Below are 22,840 nucleotides of genomic sequence, written 5' to 3'. Positions count from 1 at the left end.
ATTCTCACACTCTCACACACACAGTCTCATACACATTCTCACACACTGTCATACACTCACACACTGTCTCATACACATTCTCACACACACTCATACATTCTCAGTCATACACTCACACATACTCTCATACACATTCTCATTCACACACTCATACACATTCTCACACACACTCATACACGTTCTCACACTGTCCACACACACACTCTCATACACATTCTCACACTCACATTCTCAAACTCTCACTCATACACTCTTATACGCACACTCTCACACTTATACACTCACAAACGCTCTCATACTCTCATGCATTTATACTCACTCATATACACTCACACACATACACTCTCACACACTTATACACTCACACTCAAACGCTCTCTTACATACTCTGTCACACAATCACATACACACACACACACACACACACACACACACACACACTCTGCTCTGTTCAAGGTGCCACACTGGGTCAAGGACAGGCATGGAGACACACACACACACACAGTCAACAACCACCCAGAGTAGGCTAGGGGTTTGGTCCTGCTGAGAGAGGCTGGTTGTTATTAATATTTAATAGGCAAGATAATATTTTCAAAGGGAAGGGATTCCACGCAGGTTCCGAGCCAGGCTCACACAAATGCTCCATCCAAGGGAGATGTTGGGGGCACGCCCAGCCAAGTACACATACACACCCATCCCCACCCCCTGTGGGACTCACATTAAGACATTGGCAATTTCCACTCCACTTGCCAAGAACCCTGCCCCGTGGAAACAAAGGCAGCAGTCATGGGGTGGGCTAGCGCATCTTGGGGACCTGGCCACTGTCTCCCCAGTCCTATCAGTTCACCAAAGAGGAAACAAAGGCCCACAATAGGAGACAGATGTGCCAAGAACAGTGGCCAGGGTGCCACTTATTCCATCGCACTTTCATTCTTTGGACAATTTGGATAGAGGTAGCTTTAAAAAAAAAAAAAATGCCCTCAGCTATATCTAAGCTGCCTATAATCACCACTAAGCCCACCCTCTAGGGCACAAGAACAATCTATTATTAGGGAAATGTCTGAGGGTCAAGTGCATGTGGGCAATCCTCCAACCATGCTAGCTCTAGGTGAGCCAAGCCAACGTCTCAACCACCATACAATGCCTCAGTGCCCATCCACCTCACTCTCCATCCAGACTGGGTCCTCAAACCTGGAGCACTCGCCAGTGTCCTCACTGCTGTAGCTGCCCCAGTCCTCCCCGGTCCCTGTTCCTCTCCTCAGATTGACCTAACCAGGCCACTAATGATGCAGGTTCAGAAGCTCAGGGGACTGTCTGCTCTGGGTTGCATACCAGCTGGACTGGGCCCTTCTCAGTTCCAGCTGCGCCCACACAAACCCTCCTTTCTGAATGTAGCAAGTCTCTTCAAGCTTCTGAGTGTTTGCAAACTATTCCTTTACCACCCTGCAATGCTCTCTTCCAAATACTCCCCTTTAGGTCATCAACTGCTATTCCTTTTTCCTTTGCAGGACCCATAGAAATCTTCACCGAATATAGGAAGCCCTCTGGGTAGAGCCTTCTCTTGGGATCCAGCAACGGGTCTCTTGGAGCACCATCAGCATCTGCTATGTAACCTCTTTCCCACTCAACTGTGAGATCCCACAAAAAGTCTCTTAGGCATCTCCCAAGGCCCAGCTGAGGATCCAGCACACCAAAGGCATGTTTAGGCCCACTCCATTTCCCAAAAAAACCCTTCAAGTCTTAGAACCAATACCAGAGACACTGTTCAATCCAATCCTAGTTGTTTTAAGTCAAGAAAATGAAGGCCCAGGGAGAATAAGAGAGTGTTAATATCACACAGCTCCTTAGCAGACCAGGCTGGCAGCGGGGCCTGTGTCCTCGCTGACTCCTTCAAATCAGCCAAAAGCCCCCACAGCAAAACCAAACTCAGGAGAGTGCTACCAGGACCAAACATCCAAGAAAGAGGGGCAGGAGAGAGGTGTGGAGGCAGCCCAGGAGCCCCAGAGAAGGAAATGGGACAGGCCAGCCTGGAAGCCCCAAGTGGAAACTATTAGAGTGTCCTAACCAGGTGCTCGACAATGACAAGAGGAAGGACCAAGGACAGGACCTGACACAGGGAGGCATTCAACAAACATAGGCTGTTGCACAATTCATGGCACAAATGACCAATTATAAACCAATGCAATGCATGGTATCGTACAGGCCTGCACTGGGCTCCAGGATCACCAAAGAAAGGAAGGATTATTTCTGCCAGAGGGTGGGGCAGTCTGGGACAGCTTCACAGAGTGGTGACATCTGATCAGACACCATCTGTTATTTTTCTCTAATTGTTCCACATGTGTGAAATTTTGATTCTAAGCTAGAATGTGGACTCCGAGAGGCAAAGGCTGTGGCTACTTCTCCTGCTTTCCCCAACCCTTCTCTCCAAAGCATCCATTTGACGGGGCTCTTCACAGACACTAAGGCAACACCAACAGGAGTGATGAGCCACACCTGTCTATTGCAAAGAGGAGGTAGAAGCAATGCTTCTGGCTTCCCACAAGTCTGCCTTACCTGCAGAAGCTCCCTGAAGCCCATCAAGGAATCCAGCAGTGTCTGGGGCACTCCCAACATTCCAAATGCCCCATGCCCCTGGTGTGGCGTTAAGAGATGGACACCCTTAGGCTCTACTGAACACTTCCTGTGTCTAACGGGTGGCACTAAGTCTTCTTCCACACCTTACCTGCTTCCCCCTCTCAACAGCCCTGCAAGGTAAGAATCGACACCCCCACTTGACAGACTGGGAAAACCGAGGCTTGTAGAGAGGTCACATTGTGAGGTCAGCAGCAGGCCCATGTGGGTCTTTAACCATATCACACAGCCCATATTACTTCTCTGCCAACAGTTTCCTATACAAAAGCATCACCAAGATTGCTTGGTAGGAATGAGTTAGTGCCCATCCAGATATCCCATCTGTAAAAACACTACCACCAGCACACCAACTAACCTCCGGAGCAGACCATACCCGGTGGGGGTCACTCACACAGACCATACCATACCCCAGTTTCTACAGTTGCACCCTATCTTCTCACTTTCCGGAGGCTTAGACACCCCGCCCCGCCCCACCCCCCCACTGCCACATCCTAGTTTCCATAGAGGCCCAGAAGAATGCAAACTCCAAAGATTCCCTTTCTTGTTTGGATAATGGCCACTTCGCAATTCTCCCTCCCACACCAGGACCCTCGCTGCTCCTGAGCAGGCGTTCAGGCCAGGGAGAGAACAAACGGGAGGGGATGAAAAACACACACAACAGTAAGCTGCAACCCAAACAGAACTAATCCATTCAGAGCCCAAAGAGGCTGAGCAGATGGGAAGCCGGCATTCCCCCGCCCGCCACCACCCTGGGTTCCGGGGCCTTCACCACAGTGTTATAATTATAAAGGGTGACCCAGCCACATGCTCTGGGGGCCGCCCCTACTCCCAGGCACCCGCAGGCACCGCCTTCATCTGGTTTGTGTTTGGAGCCCTCCCCGAGCCTCCCCCAAATCATATGCACAAAGGCAGGCATGCAAACACCCCAGCCTTGGGACACGCTTCCATGGGAAGGAGGGAGGTGCCAACTTTGTGCACACCCCTCTGGATTCTGGGCAGGAGAGGCAAAACACCCCTAGAAAGGCTCCCACCCCCATTCTTCCCAGTCCAGTGTCCCCTACTCTCCCTCTGAGCACCTCCACATGTGCAGGATGACATCTTCCTTCATGGCCATCTGCGTCTGTCTTCTCCACCCAGTGTGTGAGGGCAGGGCCAACCTGTGTCATTCATGGTGACACCCCCAGTGCTTAGCACCAGATTCAAAGATATGCTGAATGAATGCAGTCACAACTCCAATTAGGTATACTGCCAGTTTTATTCCCTTATATGTATTCCTGTCTTTAAGCCTTAAGCCCCCTGAGGATAGAAATCCTGCCTTGTTCATTCCCTCCTCAAGGCCTGGCACTTTGGGGGTCCTCAATAAATACTTCAAGCAAAGAAATGACCATTCACTGCCTTGAGAACACTGAAGATCCACAAATGGAGGGATAGCCACCGGATCAGGGAATGTGAGGGCCTAATAGAAGCTTCACCCTGCTCATTTGTAAAAGGAGGGAGAGTGCCTTCTTTCCAGCCACAGACAAGTCAGTGTGGCAGATGCAGGACTCGCATCTGGGTCCTGAGGCCCACCCTGCCATGGCAGAGGAGACAAAAGGCACCAAAGATGCACTCACTGCTCTGAAGAAGCGGGTGATCTGGCGGGGCAGGCGAGACAGACACGTGAAACAATTAGTGAACAAGATAACCGCCAGGCTGACGGTATTATACCCTGATATAATAAAGTACACGCTGTACGACACAATTAGAGACAAGACTGAAGCACACTGCACTAATTACACAGGACAAAGAGTGAGCAAATGGGAGCCGCTGGGCTGCTGGAGTTGTCACAGAGGGCTCTGGAGACCAAGGAACCCGAGGTGAGTCTGGGGTGGAGCCTCCACCAGGAAGCCTCTCCAGATTACCACTCCCTCCTCAGTGCTCCTGCTCATTCCCACCCTGAGCTGGCCGATCCCTCTGTCACTTGCGGTCCTTCTCAGGCAGTCTGATATCGACCACCTGTGTGTGGTCAGCCCAGTGGCAGGTGGCAGGTCCTGGCATCAAGCCAGCCCCTGGTAACCAGTCAGGGTTCATCATTTCAACATGCACAACCACTGTCCTGAGCCTCTGCATGCATCATCTCATTCAGGCCTTACAACAACCCCAGGAAGTGAGGGCGTGTGCTTCTGCAGATCATAAGCTCAGAGCTGGAAAATCACCTTCCCAAGGCCACAGTGCCAATAAATGGCAGAGTCAAGAGACAATATAAACCATGTCCACTGCTGTACAGATCTCATGCTCCTAAATCTACACATCCACATGGTCCAGCATGGAAGTGGGCTACTGAGTACTTCAAGATGTGGGCAGTTCAGAGATGTTAAAACAAAGATCAGATCGCAAGGACTTGATATAAAAAGCCAGTATGTAAAATAACTCATCAATTATTTTTACAGTCAGTGATTATATCTTATATCTGACTTATAGTATTGTGGACATACTCATTTATAAGTATACTACTGATATGAATCTCATCTGTTTTTTTTTTTTCTTTTTTTAAAGATTTTATTTCATGACAGACAGAGAGAGGCAGACATAAGCAGAGGGTGAAGCAGGCTCCCTGCAAGGAGCCTGATGCAGAACTTGATCCCAAGGACCCTAAGATCACAACTTGAGCCAAAGGCAAACATCTGCTCAACCACTGAGCCACCCAGGTGTCCCTCATACATTTCTTTCCACTTTTTTTTAATGTGACTATGAGAAAATGTTAAGAGGATAGGTGTGGTTGCATTCTTGTGAACATTGTGATGTTTGTGAATGAATGAGAGCAGGATGCAGAGAAAAGGATGGGAGGATAATGAAGGTAACATTTCAGACAGTAGGAAGCACAGAGCCAAGGAGTAGCGAGGAGGCAGCCCTGAGCCCTGAGGGCTGGATGAATGGGGTGACGTTCGGCTAGAACTAGTGGAGGGCTCAGTCAGGTATACTGGTGCCAAATGACAGAAAACATGGAAAGCAGAGCAGGACTCCACCCTGGGGGTTCTGGTAAGAACAGGCGGCAGAGCTGTGGACCACACAGAGAAGAGAGCTGGGAACGATAGCCCAGTGTGACTAGTGGCCTAGAATTAGTTGCCCACCCAGCTGCCTTGTAGAACACAACAGCAATTTCTCAATTTCCTGAATTAAAGAGCATTGGAGTCTCCCCCCCCAGGGCCAGGAACTTGTGTTCCAAGTGGGCACAAACGTTCTGTGGTCACAGGGTTAATCTCACGAGGGGGCGCAGAGGAGGCTGTTTGGAGGAGGAAGGGCTGGTAGGGCAAGGCCGAATGGGGGTTAAGGAAGGGAGGGTGGGCAAAGGATACGGCAGGTGGGGCTCTAGAAAAACAGGTTATTTTAGGCAGAAGGTGTGATGTGTGCAGAGGCTGCCTACACGGTACAGGCAGAGGCAGAAGGCAGAGCCTGGAGGGGTCGTTGGAGCCAGGCCCCAGGATTTTCTGCTGATAAAGACTAAATACCATTGGTGCAAGGCTGGAGGTTGAGTCTGGGAATGTGGCCAGAAAACTGATCAGTCCTCACTCGTGGAAACAACCCCCGGGCCTGGTCCAAAGAACTCTCAGCTGTTGACTGTTGAGAAGGTGACCCCAGAGAACCCCAGAACACCTCTCTCCCTGGCACTGCCACTGCTACCACAAAGGGGTGAGGTTCATGGGACCGATGTGGTCACTTAGCATACGCAGTGAAGATCTACCATGACAGGCAGAGAGCCAGGCAGACCAGTGCCAAGGTGTCTGGAGGGAGGTGTGGCAAGGGGAGCATGGCTGCAGGTAACAAATTCCAGCTCTGACATCTGCACCCTGAAAACCTTGGGGCTGTTAGCTGGGTAAAAGAGGAACCACAATCTTACTCCCCAGGGTCCTTAGGAGAAATCAAGTGATTCGGGAGAACTGAATTACCCAGCACAGACCCAGGCCCTTCCCTTTCCAGTGTTACTGGTCCCCCAAATGCCTCCCTTCCACAGTCGGGGAAGGCACAGCACCTGCCTAGCACAGTGGGCAACACGTGATAGGCATTCAATAAATAGTAAAATTTCTATTATCAGATGTCATGGCTGAGGAACAGCAAATTAGATCCAGTTAGGAGAACAGAAAGTTACCTCAGTGAGCAATCACAGGGCCATGGAACACTTCTTAAAAAGAGAAGGAAGTGTCAAGCTGTAGGCCACTGCCTGCGTTTGCCAGGCTGGGCAGCTCGGAGCCAGGGCAGAGCAGCAAGGTACTCAAGTCTGGATCTTCTCATAGACAAACATGAGAGCCAGAAGGAAGCTTGCAGGTGAGGTCAGGACTCGCACAGCGTCACCACAATGTGGTTCTCTCTGGTAGACTTTTTTGCCCTCTCTCAGTTTTGTCCCAAGCCCAGGCACCCTGACCTGCTAGTCATTTTCCCACCCTTCTCTGTCTTCTACCAAGATCCACTCCTACTCTTTGTCACTTGTGCAAACACTCTACCCTTGGAGGCCCCAGGGACATGCCACCCACGTTCCTCTGTGGCCCTTCCCAGACCCCCCCAAAACCTGACTATGGTGCCCCTCCCCCACTACCACTCGGTCCCCGACTCCTGGCACCCTTCTATCCAGGCTGGCAGCTCATGGGTTCCTTTCTTATTCCTCCTTGTCTGTAAGCCTCCGTGGCCGGGCAGGACTAAGTCTGGCCCACACAGAACCCACAAGGCCTTCCCAAGGACAGAGTGGAGATCATACACCTGCTAAAGAGTGGGAGGGATGTGATAATGTACACCTTGGTGCGATAAGCCTCAGGCTGGTGTCAGCCCTGTGTCACACAGCACATCCACCGGAGGACAGGGGAAAAGCTACAAGTCTGAACAGGCATAGAGTTTCAGGCCAGGACACCAGGTTTACTATCAGCAAACATCAGGTTATCTGAAACCAGGCTGCGTAACAGGTAAAAAGCCATGGCCACAGCACGGCCTCACCTGACACCGTGTTCACCCCTTACCTGGGTTATCCCCTGGGGAAGGGGTGTGTGAGACCAGCACCCTGGCATCTGAAGTTGCTCAGGAGCTATTATGGGTAGTATCACCGTAAAGTGACAGAAACAGTTTTGTGTTCGTTTGGTGCAAAGCACTTATTACACTCACTTCTCTCTACCTTCATGCCAACCCCAAGATGTATATACTTTATATGACCCATTTCACAGAGCAGGCAACTGAGGATTGGATTGCCAAGGGTCACACAGTTGTAGCTGGCAGAGCTGGCATCTGCCTAACGCCAAACTCTTTCCGTAACAACTGTAGTCTTCCCCACTGGCACCCACCACCATCACTCACCTTGAAACTCAATCTGGAAATTGCCAGGGGGAAATGATGAAGACTCAGATAGGATTCCAGCTGTTCCCTGTTCCCATAGCCCCCAGGATGGATGAAACCCAGATTTCAATGGGTCACCCAGGCCCTGTGGCCCTGGAGTACCCTATAATCCCACCACACTCTATTCCTTCTGCTCTTCTGAATCCTAGGGCACACTGCATGAAGGAAACCACTTCCCTAACATTCTGGCTGCCTGGCAAACACTCTCCGATACCAAATCAGCTCTAGCATCACCTTCCCTACCAATCTTTATACCCACTCCTTGTTTCCACTGAGCCAGGAAAAACGCCCTCTTCTCTCTCTTCTGTGCCTAGCTTACCCTGGCCTGGACCCTGCATGGAACTACATGCTGTACCGTGTTCTACACTCTATCTGGCTTTACGTGATGGTGGGTTCCTTGAGGGCAAAGAACCCATCTTAATTTATCTTTGAATCCCTAGTGTTGTAGAATAAAGTAATGTTCTAAAGCGCGCGCGCGCACACACACACACACACCCTGCCAAACAACTCCCAAGCCCTCACCAGAACAATATTAAAATAATAAAGAAGATTAGAATAACACACCAATTCGGAAGGGCAGGGAGTCATCCCTAGGTCAGCTCAGAAAATTGAGAATACCTAAGAAAAAGGTAATCTCTGCGGCTGGCTTACAGAAAAATCTCACTGATTTGGAATAATTAGGGATAGGAGATGGAAAGCTAGTATGATTTACCACTGTGACAAAGTTACAATGTACTTCTGGCTGTATATGAGACACATACAGAATACAGCTTTAGTGAGTGAACAGGGCCCATTTGTCAACAGCACACCCAGAGCGTGTAAGCAAACAGAACACGCTAATTTCGAGCAGTGCAGACTATCAAGCAGGTTTTGTTATCTTCCTGCATCTTAGGACACCAGTCATTTGCTTGGCAAATCTGTCTTCCAGGCTGGCCTGAGGGAGTGAGGCATGAGCTCTGTCTTGAGGGCGGTTATAAAATTTCCATCAGACCCCATCAAACTGAGCCGCCTCCAAACAATACACAATTCTGCAAGTAGCCTAATGAGAGCCAAAGTTTCTACAACAAGCCAGATGAAGTCAACAGTCTTGAGCTTTAGCCACGATATAAGAACTGCATAGCAAGAGAAGGGAAAGGAAGCTGGTTCTCAAAACAGTCAGCCTTGCATCCAACTGATATTTGGGGAAATGTCCCTATTAGGATTTGAAGCTGATGGCACTGTGAGAAATTACTTGTCCTTCCACAACATATTCAATGGGCTGGGAAAACAGCAGGCGGTCAGAAAGTTGGCTTCTCTACCATTCCTGACACCACCCGGTAAAACTGAAAGACTCTGGAGTGGTCCTGAAAATCCCTAACTCCCCAATTGCCCTGTACTCAGAAATAACCAAAAAGCCTCAGCCACTGCCAAAAAAGGAAAAAGAAAGAAAACCCCAGGAACACGGCAAATCCATGTCCAACTCCTTTGCCCCTTAGAACAAAACCCATTGCAGGCGCACACAAAGCAGGAGAAGGTTGGACAAAGAAGAGGCCAGGTCACACTCGACAAGGCGCTTTCTTGTCGTTTCCAAAACAGAACTGTCCTCTATTAAAACACTCTTGTTGCTCGGATGTTGGGGGGCGGGGGGAGCACGCACAAATCTCAAAACAAAAGATGAGCCGTGGCAGGGAGGGGAGGCCTGGAGCCTGCTCCTTCTCCCTTGCACACTTCCCAAGTGTTTGAATGCCCGCGGATCTCGGTCCCCGAGCTGGCAGCTGTCTGTTATTATCCTAGCAACTCCGAGGGCCCCAGCACCAGGGAGCGTGTCCCGAGCAGGTGAACGCCATCTGCCCAGCTCTGACAAGATGCCCGTCTTCTCGTGCCTGCTGCTGCCAGCAGGCCATGGAGACCTCAGGGAGGTGCAGCCAGCCTCCCACCCTCTCGGAAATGGTTCTTCAATGCTCAGCCAGGCTTTCTTCTCTCTCCCCAGGGGCCGTGGGCTCAGTCACTACCTGGCATTTATCACAGAGGGGGAGCTCTTTTGAAAAACACTTGGTCACCTTTCATAGAAATTTCTAAAGGCATTGAGAGTATGCTTTTGCGGGGTGGGGGAGGTTTGCACAGAGTTGGGTATACAGAGGAAAACAGAGCCCACCGACACAAACCTTCCAGGGGTTAATTTTAAGAAAGACCTTTAATTGATCTACTAAGAGAAAAAAGTTTTCTACCTGCCTTTTAAAAAGCACTCCCCGCATTAGCGAAAACATTCCCAACACACCCTGGCCCATTTCCTCCTGCCCCCACCCTGGCTGTTTTAATTGGGGTAAGTGGTTCCCTGATGCAATTTGCAAAGTACTCCTCCAGACCATGGGGAGAGCAAGAGCTAAGTGGAAAAGCAGGGCTGGGGTGGGCACAGGCCCGGGAGAAGAGAGAGAAGGCCAAGTGCTCCCGTCTGCCTCTTCTGCTCCTGGGAAGAGGAGGGTCCCCACTCCAGGTGTTCTCACTGGCTGCGCTGTCCAACAACTGAAATGCCTGCACCATGCGTGACAGGCGGAACTCCACGGGACAAAGCGAACCACATGTGGAGCCGGCAAGCCAACAAGCCTGTGAGAAGGGTCTCCGTGGGGTCCGACTCAGGGCTCTCCACACCAGGAGCTAAGGGCACCTGCAGGGAGCACACGTCCCCAACCTCACCTCTCTGGAGTCTTGAGCAATGAGAAATCTGTGGTTTGATATCTTCTGAGCCACACAAGCTTCCCTGATGCCAACCAGCAATAGACTTACTTGTCTTTGCTAGGAAAGCCTGGTGGGACGGGCACAGGGAGAGAACAGGCCACCCCAGAAGGGGGCAGCAGAGTTCCGGTCTGGCCTTGGGCAGCCTGGGCTCTGGAAAGAAACCCACCGACAGCCTAGGAGTGAGGACTAGGGTCCCAGGACTGAAAATACCCCAGGGAAGGGGGTGACAGACACATGCACTTTCTGCTTTGGAACAAAAGCCAGAAGGCAACGAGGCAACAAAAACCAGAAGGCAACGAGGCAGTGTGGAGAACCTGAAGTCAACAATGGTCCTGACCCCTATTGACTGTGGGGCTCTGCGGGACTCCGGGGATGAAGACAAGGTGTGAGATCCACCTAACACAAGAGGCCACTTTGGGGCACACTGGGGCAGTGCAGGTGCAGGCCGGGGAGCCCTCAAAGGACCTGGCCAGCAAGGCCTCCAAGTCAGCCCTGTCAGGAGAAAATAAGCAAGACATGCAGCCCACAGGGGTGATGCAGCCCACAGGAGTGATGCATCTTGGCCTTGTGACCACCACAATCACCACTGTCACACCAGGAAGGAGCTGCAGCCACGAGGTTCAGCAAAGCAGCCCAAATACATTGAACAAGCAGCCCTCTCATCTCCCACCTTCCACCTCATGCCCTGTGCATAAGAGGATCTGATTTCTAAGGTCTTCTGCCAGAGAACCAAATTATCATCACCATACAAAAGCAAGAACGCAGCCCAAATGAAGTCCTTGAATTACTCCACCCAAATTCCGTGTTGCTAGGGTCCCACTGGCATCTATAGCAGTTGGACAACTGTGCCCAGCATATGTACGATACAGCTAGTGGAAGCTCGTACACATCTGTCCCAGCCTACACCCACTGCCTCTCCCCTAGCCTTCACTGGCCTTGCTGCCTTTTCTCATTCTTGTGCAACAAAGCAGCAGCCCACAGGAAAAGGGCTCCAGCCCACAGCACCAGCTCTGAGCTTTGTAGTATTTCAAAGGAAAGAGATTGTTTGGGGCAAGTGGTCAAAAAGGGCTTCCTTTCACAAGGAGGGTGGAGCTCACGATGAGCCTGGAAGAATAGACGGGATTTCACAGAGAAAATGCTCCTGTTCACTCCTCCACAGCCTCTACTTTGGGCTCAAAGGAAAGTCATGATCTGTTCTATGTCCTTAAAGCTGTCCCATCTTGTCCCAGCTCCTGAGCCCAGTGTTCAAGCCAGACCAACCCCCATGCCCAGAGATGCCAAGACTCAAAACCTGCTGTTCCCACCTGGGAGGCAGAGGCCACAGGACAGAGCCCCACTGAAACCCCTGGGTGTCTCCTCCCCACTAAGCTCTCCTTCCAGATCGGGGTATTGAGCCAGCTTCCTGGAAATGTCTCCTCCACTTTGAATCCACTTTGGAAAGGCAGGCTCGGTTGGGAGGCTGGGGAGGAGCTGGGATGGGAACATCCTGTCTGCATCAGGGCATGGGGGTGGGGCTCAAAGGCTGCCCACGTGTGCTTCAGGCTTTTTTTTTCTTCCACTGAGCAGGAAGTGTTCATTCGACCGACAAACAAGCATCTAGGGGTCGTGGTAGGGTTAGGGCGGTGAAGCCAACCCCTGATTTGTGGAAGTGAATAATCCAAGACAATGGGTGTGTGACAGCAGAGAAATCAGCTCCAGATGCAGGCCAGAGCCAGCTGCCCAGGGACCAATCGGGTAATCAATCCTGTTGATATGTTTATTCTCAAAAGGAGGACTTGGGGGAGGGGGCTAAGGCTCCTGCCCAGACAGACAATGGAAGGCATCTGGGAGCTGGTCCTATGAGCCACCCCCTCGCAGGCACAATACGGGGGTTCTGTGTTCTCTTCTGCTTCAGGACTTCCCTGCTCTCCAACCAGGAACTTGGGGGAAAGGGAGATGACCACACCGAAGCCAGTTGTGTGTCTGAGTTTTCTGAAATCAACAGCCAAATCCCCTAGGGTCTGCACTGAGGGTCTTGCCAAAGTGCTGGAGACCAGAGACCCCCCTCCAGGAGATGGCCAGCTGAAGGCTGCCCATCACCTCTGTGCAGAGGTCTTAAACTGATGCTACTTAGGGTCAAGATTGTCAAGCTTTCCCAAAACAAGCCTTCTTGGAACCTCAAAGCAGCTAGTTAATGGGAACCCTGGGATTTTCGCTTTGCAGACCTACAAAGTATCAAGGTGGGTGAGATGAAAATGGGGGACTGGTAGGGCCAGTTAATAAGCAGCAGAGTTAGGCCCAACACCAGAACTCCCTTCCTATCCTGGGGCTCTTCCCAGGGACCCAAACAGCTCCCGCCAGAGACATGTAACGCTAGACCCAATCCCCAAAGGGAGATAGGATTACTTGGTTTTCTGCCGGATGTGGGGGAGGATGACCACGCAATGGCAAACCACACCAACCAAGCATATGGGACACATCCCAAAAAGCAGGTTTGAAGACCTAACATGGCGACGCCTGGGTGGCTCAGTGGTTGAGTGTCAGCCTTAGGCCCAGGGCGTGATCCCGGAGTCCCAGGATCGAGTCCCACATCGGGCTCTTTGTGTGGAGCCTGCTTCTCCCTCTGCCCCCCCCTCTGTCATGAATAAATAAAATCTTTAGGGGGGAAAAAAAAGACCTAACATTAACACCAATTCTGTGGAAAAGCAGAAAGAATAAAGGACTCCCCTACTTCACAGAGCCCTTACACCCACAAGAAGATGGGCATGAGAACCCTTCTATATGATCCAGTGTGACCAAGAGCTGTAGCCTTATTTAAGTTGTACCCAGACCTGGCTTGTGCAGTCTCACCAATGTTGGCAAGGCGACAGGGACTCCATGCCTGGCACACACAGGAAGTTTCAAAATGCAACAATGACTTGTTACATAGTTAGTTAAATGGATAGAAGAAAGCTGGGCCTGACACCTCTAACACTGCTTCCCAGGACAAATATGCTATGGTCTTAAATACTTCCTTAGATCCTTCCTAAAAAGGACCTTCCCTGGAGGAAATGTGTGGAATGAGCATCCTAGTTAAGCAGTAAACACCTGGTCACTGTGCTTTGGTATCTTCAGCACCCCAACAGGGACCGGGGTGCTGGCTTGCACTGTCCCTTCCCAGCATGGAAATTCCATGAAGTCAAAGGTCACCTGGGTACGAAAACTGGACAAGGAGGGAATACTTGTTGAATTGCCCAGCCTTTCTTGCTGGTAAGGGGAGCCCTTGATGAACAGGGAAGGGAGAAGGGAGTCGAAAATCCTAAGAACAAAAGAACGGCAGAGCTTGTCACTCCGGCCCTGATCATCCATGGCACCCTCTCCAGCCATCTGTCACATCATATAGAAATTCCCTGCGTGTGATTCTGTCTGCCTGGAAAGACTGCTGGCTCTTATCCATCTCCCTATCCCCACTGAGTGTGGTGCCCAGGAGGCCCCATAAACATTGTTGAACAAAATGATGAGCCAGGGCACCATCAGAGCCTGCTTGTGCAGAGCAAGCATTGGCCACGCCCACTCTCCAAGGCTAAGGCTTTCTAAACCATGCAACTTCCTCTCCTTAACCTTGAAAGCACACATAGCTCACAATGCACACAACAGCACGAGATCACACCTGGCCTACCTTTGTTCCCATCAGCCGCCCTCTCCTCTCTCTTGGGCAGCTGTGAGTCCCTGGCAGTCAGGGAACAGAAAGAACTCACCACACTCCACCTGGCATTATAAGAAGCACACAGCAGTCGGACTTGGTGGTTGGTACAAAAAGTAGAAAAGTCAGGGTTATAACATTTTTCATCTAGAGCAAAAAAAAAAAAGAGCTTCCTTTAAAAACGTGTTTCGTAATCCCCAGCGCAAGCAAAAATGCAGTTAGAATACCCATTTATCTATTCTAGCATCAGTATAAATCAAGACAATCCTTTTGAAAATAATTTACCAAAATGACTTAAGGATCTTGAAAGGAGAGCCCCATACTTTCTGACCCAGTAATTTCACTTCTGGGAATTTATTCCAAGGAAATAATCCAAAATAAAATGCTAAGATGTTCACTGCGGTGTTATGTACCATGGTAGGGTGGGAAGGGGGAGGACACAAAGGTCTATCCAGTAAGAAATGAATAGCTAAATAAAACCTAGGCAGCCACTGAAGTATAATCAGGAATAATTAGAAGCATGCTCATCAAAAGAAAAAGCAGGCAACAGACACACGTGTAGACCCAGAGAGCATTTTGTCCAAGTCTAGAAGTTGTGATAAGATAATGGTGGAAAGCATGTTTTCCTTTCAGTTTCCAAACTGTCCCTCTCAAGCTGATGCTAAAGATCGACCTTAGGTGGGGGAAGAGCCATGCCTCTGTCTCTGTCCTCCTCCAACCCCTCTACCTCATGACCAGGCCTGGGACTTCAGCGAGGGGACAAGAAGTCGGGGAGGACTCTGAACCATGGCAGCCGAACCTGGTTTCAAGCTCTGTTAACATGACACCTCTGAGAATGACATTTAACCAACAGGAACCTTCCAGAAACATTTAAATACCCCCCTAAACCGCCAAACCAGGCAGGCAGGCTTCATATATGGTGTGCATGCGCATACAGAGAGCCACGGTCCTCAATACACAGAGACAGAAACACCATTCCATCCCCAACAGCCGCGGTGGCCAACTTTCTGCCCCAGTCAGCCATCTGGGGCTCAAAGGGAAGGTGTCAGATTGATCACCAGGGTTGGATTAAATTTTTTTTTTCTTCTTAAATCCCCTTAACTGAGAAAGCAGCTTGAGCCAATTCTGCTTTTCTCACAGACACCAAAACACCAAGCTGTAGTTACACCAGTTCATCTTCACACCCCCAGCGTTTGGGGGAGGGGAGGACCAAGCTTCCAAGCAGCTCTCAGCAGTCTCACCTCCTGGGAGAGAAACTAGAAGCACAGGCTTAAAGGAATAGGAAGCTGGGAAAGGGCCACATCCCCAGCCACCATCCTCACTGTACCCCCACCGCCGCCAGGGTCTCCTTCAGAGAAGGAGGTGGCACTGCCTCCCACAGGCCTCTCCAGATCCCCAGCTCAAGTCAGGAATATTTCCCTCCCTCCGCTCTGCTCTGCTATCGCAAAGACCTTCTAGACTATCACACTACTTGCAGCCTGACCCCTGCCACTTAACACATCCTTATAACTTACTGAGAGAGTGAGGTTATAGTGTCCCAGGATATACCAGGCACCTTCTTCCCACGATCTCTTTTTCTCCCCTCAGTGATCTGACCAAGGGTATTCCCATTTTATAAATGAGCAAACCAAGTCTTGGAAATGCTGCAGTTCTGTGGTTGAGTCCTTCATATTCTAGACTTTCTACACCACACTGGCTGTTGCACTGTGCTCAACAGAGCACAGGACAGGGGACCATTACCAGGCACTCAATGTGTGCCAAATGCTCCTACATACACTCTTCTGAATCCTTCTACCAGCCCGGAGAAGGAGAACTCTATCCTCATCCCCAATCTCCAGATGAGAAAACTGAGGCTCAGAGAAGAGCAGACTACCTTCTCACCCAGCTCCTAAGTGATGAGCTAGACTTGAGCCCACCCCCAACCCTGTTCAATTGTCCAAAGCTCCTTCAGGAACCAGCCTGCAAACCATCTGTGTAGCTCCCAGCCAGGTCTGTACCTAACTGTGTGTAGGTACTCCAGACATGTGCTTTTGTTGAGGGGGAAGGGAGACAGAAATCAGGGTAAAGGAACTTCCCAGGATTTACCTCTAATGGGGGACTTCCAAACACACAGCAGCAGCAGCAGCAGCAGCAGCAGCAGCAGCACAGGACCAGGGTTCTCCTGGGAGAAGAATGCTGCCTCCTGGCTCAGCAGCTTCTTCTGAACCTTACAACCCACTGCGCCCATCTTTAGCCCAACCACTAGGAAGATCCTTAATCTCCCACCAACTCCCAGTGCAAACATGCTGTTTCCTGCTTTACTACCCAGCCCCTCCCTGAATTTATTCATGATCAACCTTCCAGGCTGGTGCCAGCCTTCCAAAGACACAGTGAACACCTCCAGGAAAAAAATGGCCAAAAGCAGGTTCTGCATCAATTTATTAGGTTATAAAAAAAAAAAAGGGGGGTCCTAGGGGCAGCCCAGTGGCTCAGCGGTTTAGCGCCGCCTTCAGTCCAGGGCCTGATCCTGGAATCCTGGGATCGAGTCCCACGTCGGGCTCCCTGCATGGAGCCTGCTTCTCCCTCTGTGTCTCTGCCTCTTTCTCTCTCTCTCTCAGTCTCTCATAAATACATAAAAAAAATTTTTTTTAAAAAGGGTCCTAAAGAAAGAAGGGGGGAAAGCAGTGAAGACATGGTGTTTCCAGTATTTCTGCTGTCCTTGCATTCGCCTCTTCTCTTTCAAGGAGGCAGGTGGTACGGGAAGGGCCTAAGGAACGAGCCAACCACAAAGATTAGTGCTCAGGAGCCTCGCTTCAAAGTCACTATCTAGACAGACTCCACAATTTTCCAGGTTTTGACAGGAGAAGGGGGAGGGGCTCTCTCAGCTCACAGAGTCCTCTGAAATGCAAGGACCGGAGGCCACCTCCTACTGCTCCCACCATCATGGGCACATGGTACCTGTTCCACACCAGGCAGAGCAGAGGAGGTAAGGATTCAGAGGTGAATCAGAAGTGCCCCTGGCCTCCAGGGCCTTCCAGTCCAGTGGGGAAGAGAGCCACCACAATCACCAGTGACTTCCAAGGGAAGAAAAGCACCAAGTAAGTTATGTGGAAGATGGGGCACCTGGGTAGCTCCATTGGTTTAGCATCTGCCTTTGGTTCAGGTCATGATCCCAGGATCCTAGAATGGAGTCCTGCATCAGACTCCCTGCTCAGTGGAGAGACTGTTTCTCCCTCTCCCTCTGCCTCTCCCCACTCCCATTCATGCTCAGGCTCTTGTGCTTTCTCTCTCAAATTAATAAATAAAATCTTAAAAAAAAAAAAGTTATGTGGAAGAAAAGCCAATCTCTAAGATGAGAAATGCTGGCTGGCTCTGGGCTCTGGCCCCCATTCCCAAAAAAAGAAAAAGAAAAAAAGAGAAAGAGGGGAGAGGCCTGGCTTCAAAGATGCCAAAAACAAAGGTTACACTGAACAGGTTTTAAGTTAACAGCCCCGTTACCGGACAGTCAGGATCTCAAGTATCATCCAGGTGCTAGGAACCTCGGAGCAGAGCCACAGAGAGACAGGCCGAGACTTCAGAAAACAAGGTGGAAGAGATCAGCACGAATAATTTCAACCCACAATCTCAGTCCAGCTACTAGCACCATCCCCGGCAAATGGAGACATTCAACCCATGCTTTCTGTGGGATGAATGAATAAATGGGAATGCCTGGAAAAGAACCTGGAGCCTAGTCATAAAGGGTAACCTGCCCCTCAAAAAGCAAAAGAGCATCAGGCATCCTGGGTGGAGGGGACCACACACGCCAAGGCACAGTGACACAAGGTAAGGGGGCATATCCACGAACTCCAAGAAGCCCCTCTGTTCATGCCTGAATGACAAAGGATGCCCAGGGCAAAGGTCCCAAGTCCACCGGGCCTTAGGCTCAGCTGCAGAGCATGGGCTGCATCCTGAAGCAGAAGAGAAAGCAGGGGTGTCCAGACACAGGTACAGCATGGCCAGACTGCCATCACAGAGCAAGAGTTCCAGGGGCAGTTTCAATTCACAGTCCAGTGTCCCCCGTCCATTTCCAGGTAAGGAAATAGAGGACCTGAGGAGGTCCAACACTTGCTTGAGGTCCAGTGGCTGGATGGTGTCCATCCCTGGCTTCCGTCCCAGGGCTCCTTTTGTCACCCATACTACTGTCCTGAGAGCACTCGCTGCATTACCTAAATATTCCAAAAATGCCACAGAAGCTCTTTTGGATGAATCTGCACAAACAAGTGGTCCGGCTCTGGGGCCTGGGAGGGCCTTCACTGGCCTGAGCCCCAGCTTCTGCCTCCTGTGAAAGATGGGGAATAGATGCTAAACCAAGAGAGCGGCCATGCAAACCAAGTGAGGGTGTGTACAACGTTGGCACGTTGACCCTCTGAAGGATGGCTGACTAGCATCATTCACTCATTCAAACACACTTGAGTGTCTCCTGTGTGCTGTTCTGATCAGGAAGAGGAAGCTGGAGACCACTAGGACAAAAATGGATGGCGGGAGCAGGGGGTGCAGGCTGATGGCCCTTGGTCTATAGAGTGAGGGATTAGGTAAACAAGGAAGAAAGTGAAGCCATGTGTTTTATACAATGTTTCCCTGCTTGGAGATAAAACCAGAATGCTGGCTGAGAAGCGGCTGGGAAAATGGAATGCAAACTGCTCTCTCCTGCCCCTTCCAAAATTCTGAGACTGAAAAATTAGTAGGTCTCCCCAGTATCCAGGGCTGTCGTTGGGGTACAGCTAAGGTCTGGATTCCAGCCTTCCCAAGGCACAGTGTATGAGATCACTGTTCAGGAAAGCTCTGATCTGATCAACATCCACTATCCAGTATCCACTATCCTTCCCGTGGCTGGCTGGCTGCTGAGACAGGTGCAACAGGTGAGAGAGAGTAACACACCATTTCAGGCAGTAAGGGTTTGGTGAACAGTGTTGATGTGGACTAAAGAACTGCATGGACTTGAGCTCTTAGGAGGTGTGCTGCAGTGCTGCCATTGAAGTTTTGTGGCTGGGAGGACTGGACAAGGAAAAGGCATCAGTGGGTTGAGGCCTATGTGTACAAGCAGCCATGGCCAGTAGCCCACCAGCAATGACAATGGCCAGTCTTCTCTGATCTGGGTCAGGAGGCAAGTCCCTCAAGGACCCACAATAAACAGCTCCTTATCACTACCACCTAATAATGCACTTGGCACATAAATTCAAGATGGCACCTACCAAATACCAAAAGATAACAGCCAGGCCAAGTCAAGCAGGGACACAGCGTGTGCACTCAAGAGATGCAGAAGGCAAGGCCCTTTCTCCTAGGATGGGCAGAGGGAAGAACAAGAAGGAACAGCTGTGGTCTCCAAGAAGTAAGTCAGCCATGTCCCCTGCCCCTCCAATCAATGAAGCCAGGTTCAAACAAAACCAACAGCCCAAAAGCGTTAAGTCAACTAGCGTTACCAAATGGCTTTGAAAGTCCAACACAGTACCTGTCATGGGACAGACACCCCATACAATCAGTGGTTTCCTCCAAAATTGCACCTGGAACCTTAAAAAGGGGGGGGGGGGGTGCTGAAAATAAAAACAGACAGGTTCCCTGCCTTCTGGGACAATACTGATAAATAACGACTTACACTCCACAGGTCTGCTCACTGAACCCTAGCCTATGATTTTCAAGGAACTCAGAAAACGACTCCAGGCTTTCTGGACAAGGAAAAGGCAGGATATCTGAATTATTAGAACATTCCAGGGGAGGGCAGAGGAGAGACGTCCAGCATCCTTCACCCTCCCCCCACCCCATCCCAGCACTGGGAACCAGTGGTGGGCCCTAGAGCAAGTCAATAAAGCTCCCAGAGCACCTAAAACTACTCTTTAGTCAAAAGGGGGAAAAAAAAAAAAAACTTTGAAAAAAGAGAAAAGAAAAAACCTCTGCCTCTAGGGCTTAATTAGCTTTGTAAAAGGCCAAGAGATGCACAGATAACAGGTACTTTTGCCAAAAAAGAAAACTAAACTACTCCTGGAAACAGACAAGATCCATGTCCCCAGCCCCCAGGACCCCTCTAACAGGTGGGGCTGGGAGTCAGGCCCTGGAAACCAGTTCCTCCAGCAGGGCAGGATGCCAAAGCACCCTGTGGAATGAGGCTCCCCATCTTCTCTGGAGAAGGTAGCAGGCGCTCCAGCCTCCTGCCCCAGCCTGCTTTGCCAGCCCCTGTCCCAACAGGCAGGAAAGGACTGCTGCTGGCCTCACCTGCCATACTATCTGCCTTCAGGCAAGCAGAGGGCAGAGAGAAGGCCTGCAGAGGCGCAGGCCAGGGCGGGGTGGTTCCATCTTAGATTCCAGAAGTCTGGATTCTAGTGACAGGGGAGGCATGCAGTGAATTCATCCAGTTCTGGAGATGAAAAATACTGACCCGGGGGATCCCTGGGTGGCTCAGCGGTTTGGCGCCTGCCTTTGGCCCAGGGTGTGATCCTAGAGACCTGGAATCGAGTCCCGCATCAGGCTTCCTGCATGGAGCCTGCTTCTCCCTCTGCCTGTGTCTCTGCCTCTCTCTGTCTCTCTATGTATATCATGAATAAATTAAAAATCTTTAAAAAAAAAAAAAAAAAAGTACTGACCCTGTAAGGATTACAGGTGAAAAGCATCCACCTCTGCTTCTACCCATAAGCAAGGCTGCAAAGACTGGGGGGAAGAAGGTGGGGAACCAGCAAACATGAGAGTTCCCTCCCTTGAGGCTTGCAATGGCTCACCTCAGCAGGTGGGGTACAGCAGGTATGCCTCTGTGCCCCACCCCACCCCCACAGGAGTTAATGAGTATCAGTCATTGAAAGTCCGTGGCACGAGGTATTGTACCGAGTTTTTACAAGAACCTGCTCACGTAATCCTCAAGCATGCTCTCCCAAGGCTATAGCCACAGAGTGGAGGAGCTCGGAGGGTGGGGTGGAGTGGGGAAGACACGCAGAACTTGTTTCTTGGAGATCACAGCTGTTCCTTCTTGTTCTTTCTTTCGCTCATCCTAGGCCCCACTCTTCCAAGTCACATCTTCTCTTTTCCAAATACCCCTGAATTCCTGCAGTTAGTGACCAAGAAAGCTGGCATTCAAACCCAGGTCTGTGGATCCCAAAGTCCCAGCTCATGGGCACCAGACGCGGAGACAAACTCTCAACAGTCTCTGGGCTGTGGACAAAAATCCCTCTCGGCAATCAGAGAAAGAAGGATCAGGAAAGGGGTTTGCCCCTTTCAGACAGCCCTCTGGCATAGCCCCATTCCCTCGCCAGCCCCTGTACCACCACAGGAGCCCCTGCCATCTCTGGCAACCCTGAGGACAGCCCCAGTCCCCACCGCAGAGATGGCTGTTCACTCAGTGATGCCACAGGTCAGGCAGCGGGAAAGAGCAGCAACCTTCAAAGCTGGTGTTCACCCAGGGCGCTCCCTGGAAACCCTGCAAGGCTGCAGCTTCGCCTGCCCACCTGGCACTCCCTCCCCAAGGCGATGGAGGCAGGCCTTGCGGGGGAGGAAAGGAGAAAGCCAGCCTGATTTACAGAATTTACCAAATGGGTCCGTTTTTCACCAAGTTCCAGGGCTTTGGGGAAAACTTCAGGTTTTTAGGAGAAGTAGATTAATAGCAGGGAGTTAATGGGGCAGTGATATATCCTGCCTGAAATTTTCTGAAAAGTTCTGTGTTGAGGCGTGCAAGTCCAGTGGACCTGCCATGATTTAGTACGGCAGCCCCTGAGAACGGGCAGGCCCACTACATCAGTAAATCTGCTAAACGAGGTCGTTTCTGGAGGGCGGTTTATAAGATATATGGCCTGACGTGTTGCCAAACTTCCCAGCTAGCTGAGCCCCAAATGTGAAGACAACGGGAGAGCCAAGGCAGAAAGTTGGCCCCCCTCTTCTAGGAGGCGGGAAAGTATGCAGGGAGCAGCCAATGCTGGAGAACCAAGGAAAGCTGAACTCAACTTCCCTGGCTTCCTGCTTGGGTGGGGGTAGGGTTCAAGAACAAAGGAGCTGAAGAGAGCAGAGCCAAGAGGGAACTCAGACATCATCCATGTAGTAGTACCATCTTTCCAATGAGAAAACAGAGCCTCAGACACTAGCACACAGGGCAGCCTGGTGTCTCGGATCAGGATCTGACTCTACCTGGGCAGTCACATCCCTGCCCACCCCTCCAAACCCCAGCCATACCCCTCTGCCCAGGCCTGCCCTTTTCTCAGAAAGCCTCTCCTCTGATCTCACAGGGAAAGGGCAGAATGGCCCTGTGCCTCTCTAGCTCAGGTATCACCAGGCTCACCAGTTCATCTGGGAACTACAGACATGGCCTAAATGAAGGAAGACAGAGTCATCGAGAGTATAACCCTCCTCTCCAACAAGCCCTGTGGGGAGAGATCACACACACCACCCCAAGCCTTTCCGTAGGCAACATACACGATCACAATCATCATCCCAAGATGAGATGCTCCCTCACTTCGTAGCTCCCACTGATGTAAAGGTCCGTATCAG

At 50.8% G+C, this 22,840-nt stretch overlaps 1 protein-coding gene across 9 annotated transcripts in view; it reads right to left on the bottom strand.

Annotated features, from left to right (window-relative positions):
- Positions 1 to 22,840, bottom strand: part of SSBP3 (single stranded DNA binding protein 3) — a 164,738-nt gene that overhangs the window by 64,055 nt on the left and 77,843 nt on the right. For 2 of the 9 annotated variants that reach the window (XM_041770781.1, XM_041770783.1), the window contains exon 1: positions 14,339 to 14,365. The exons of the other annotated variants lie outside the window; for them this stretch is intronic. In XM_041770781.1, the coding sequence (XP_041626715.1) occupies positions 14,339 to 14,350 (12 nt within the window). In that variant the 5' untranslated portion in view covers positions 14,351 to 14,365. Of the gene's footprint in view, positions 1 to 14,338; positions 14,366 to 22,840 lie in introns of those variants that run through there. 9 annotated transcript variants of the gene reach the window in all.

This window comes from Vulpes lagopus, chromosome 10 (genome assembly GCF_018345385.1).
Source record: "Vulpes lagopus strain Blue_001 chromosome 10, ASM1834538v1, whole genome shotgun sequence".
NCBI lineage: Eukaryota > Metazoa > Chordata > Mammalia > Carnivora > Canidae > Vulpes > Vulpes lagopus.
Note: the sequence above shows the minus strand (reverse complement) of the source record. Positions and strands in the feature narration are given on the sequence as shown.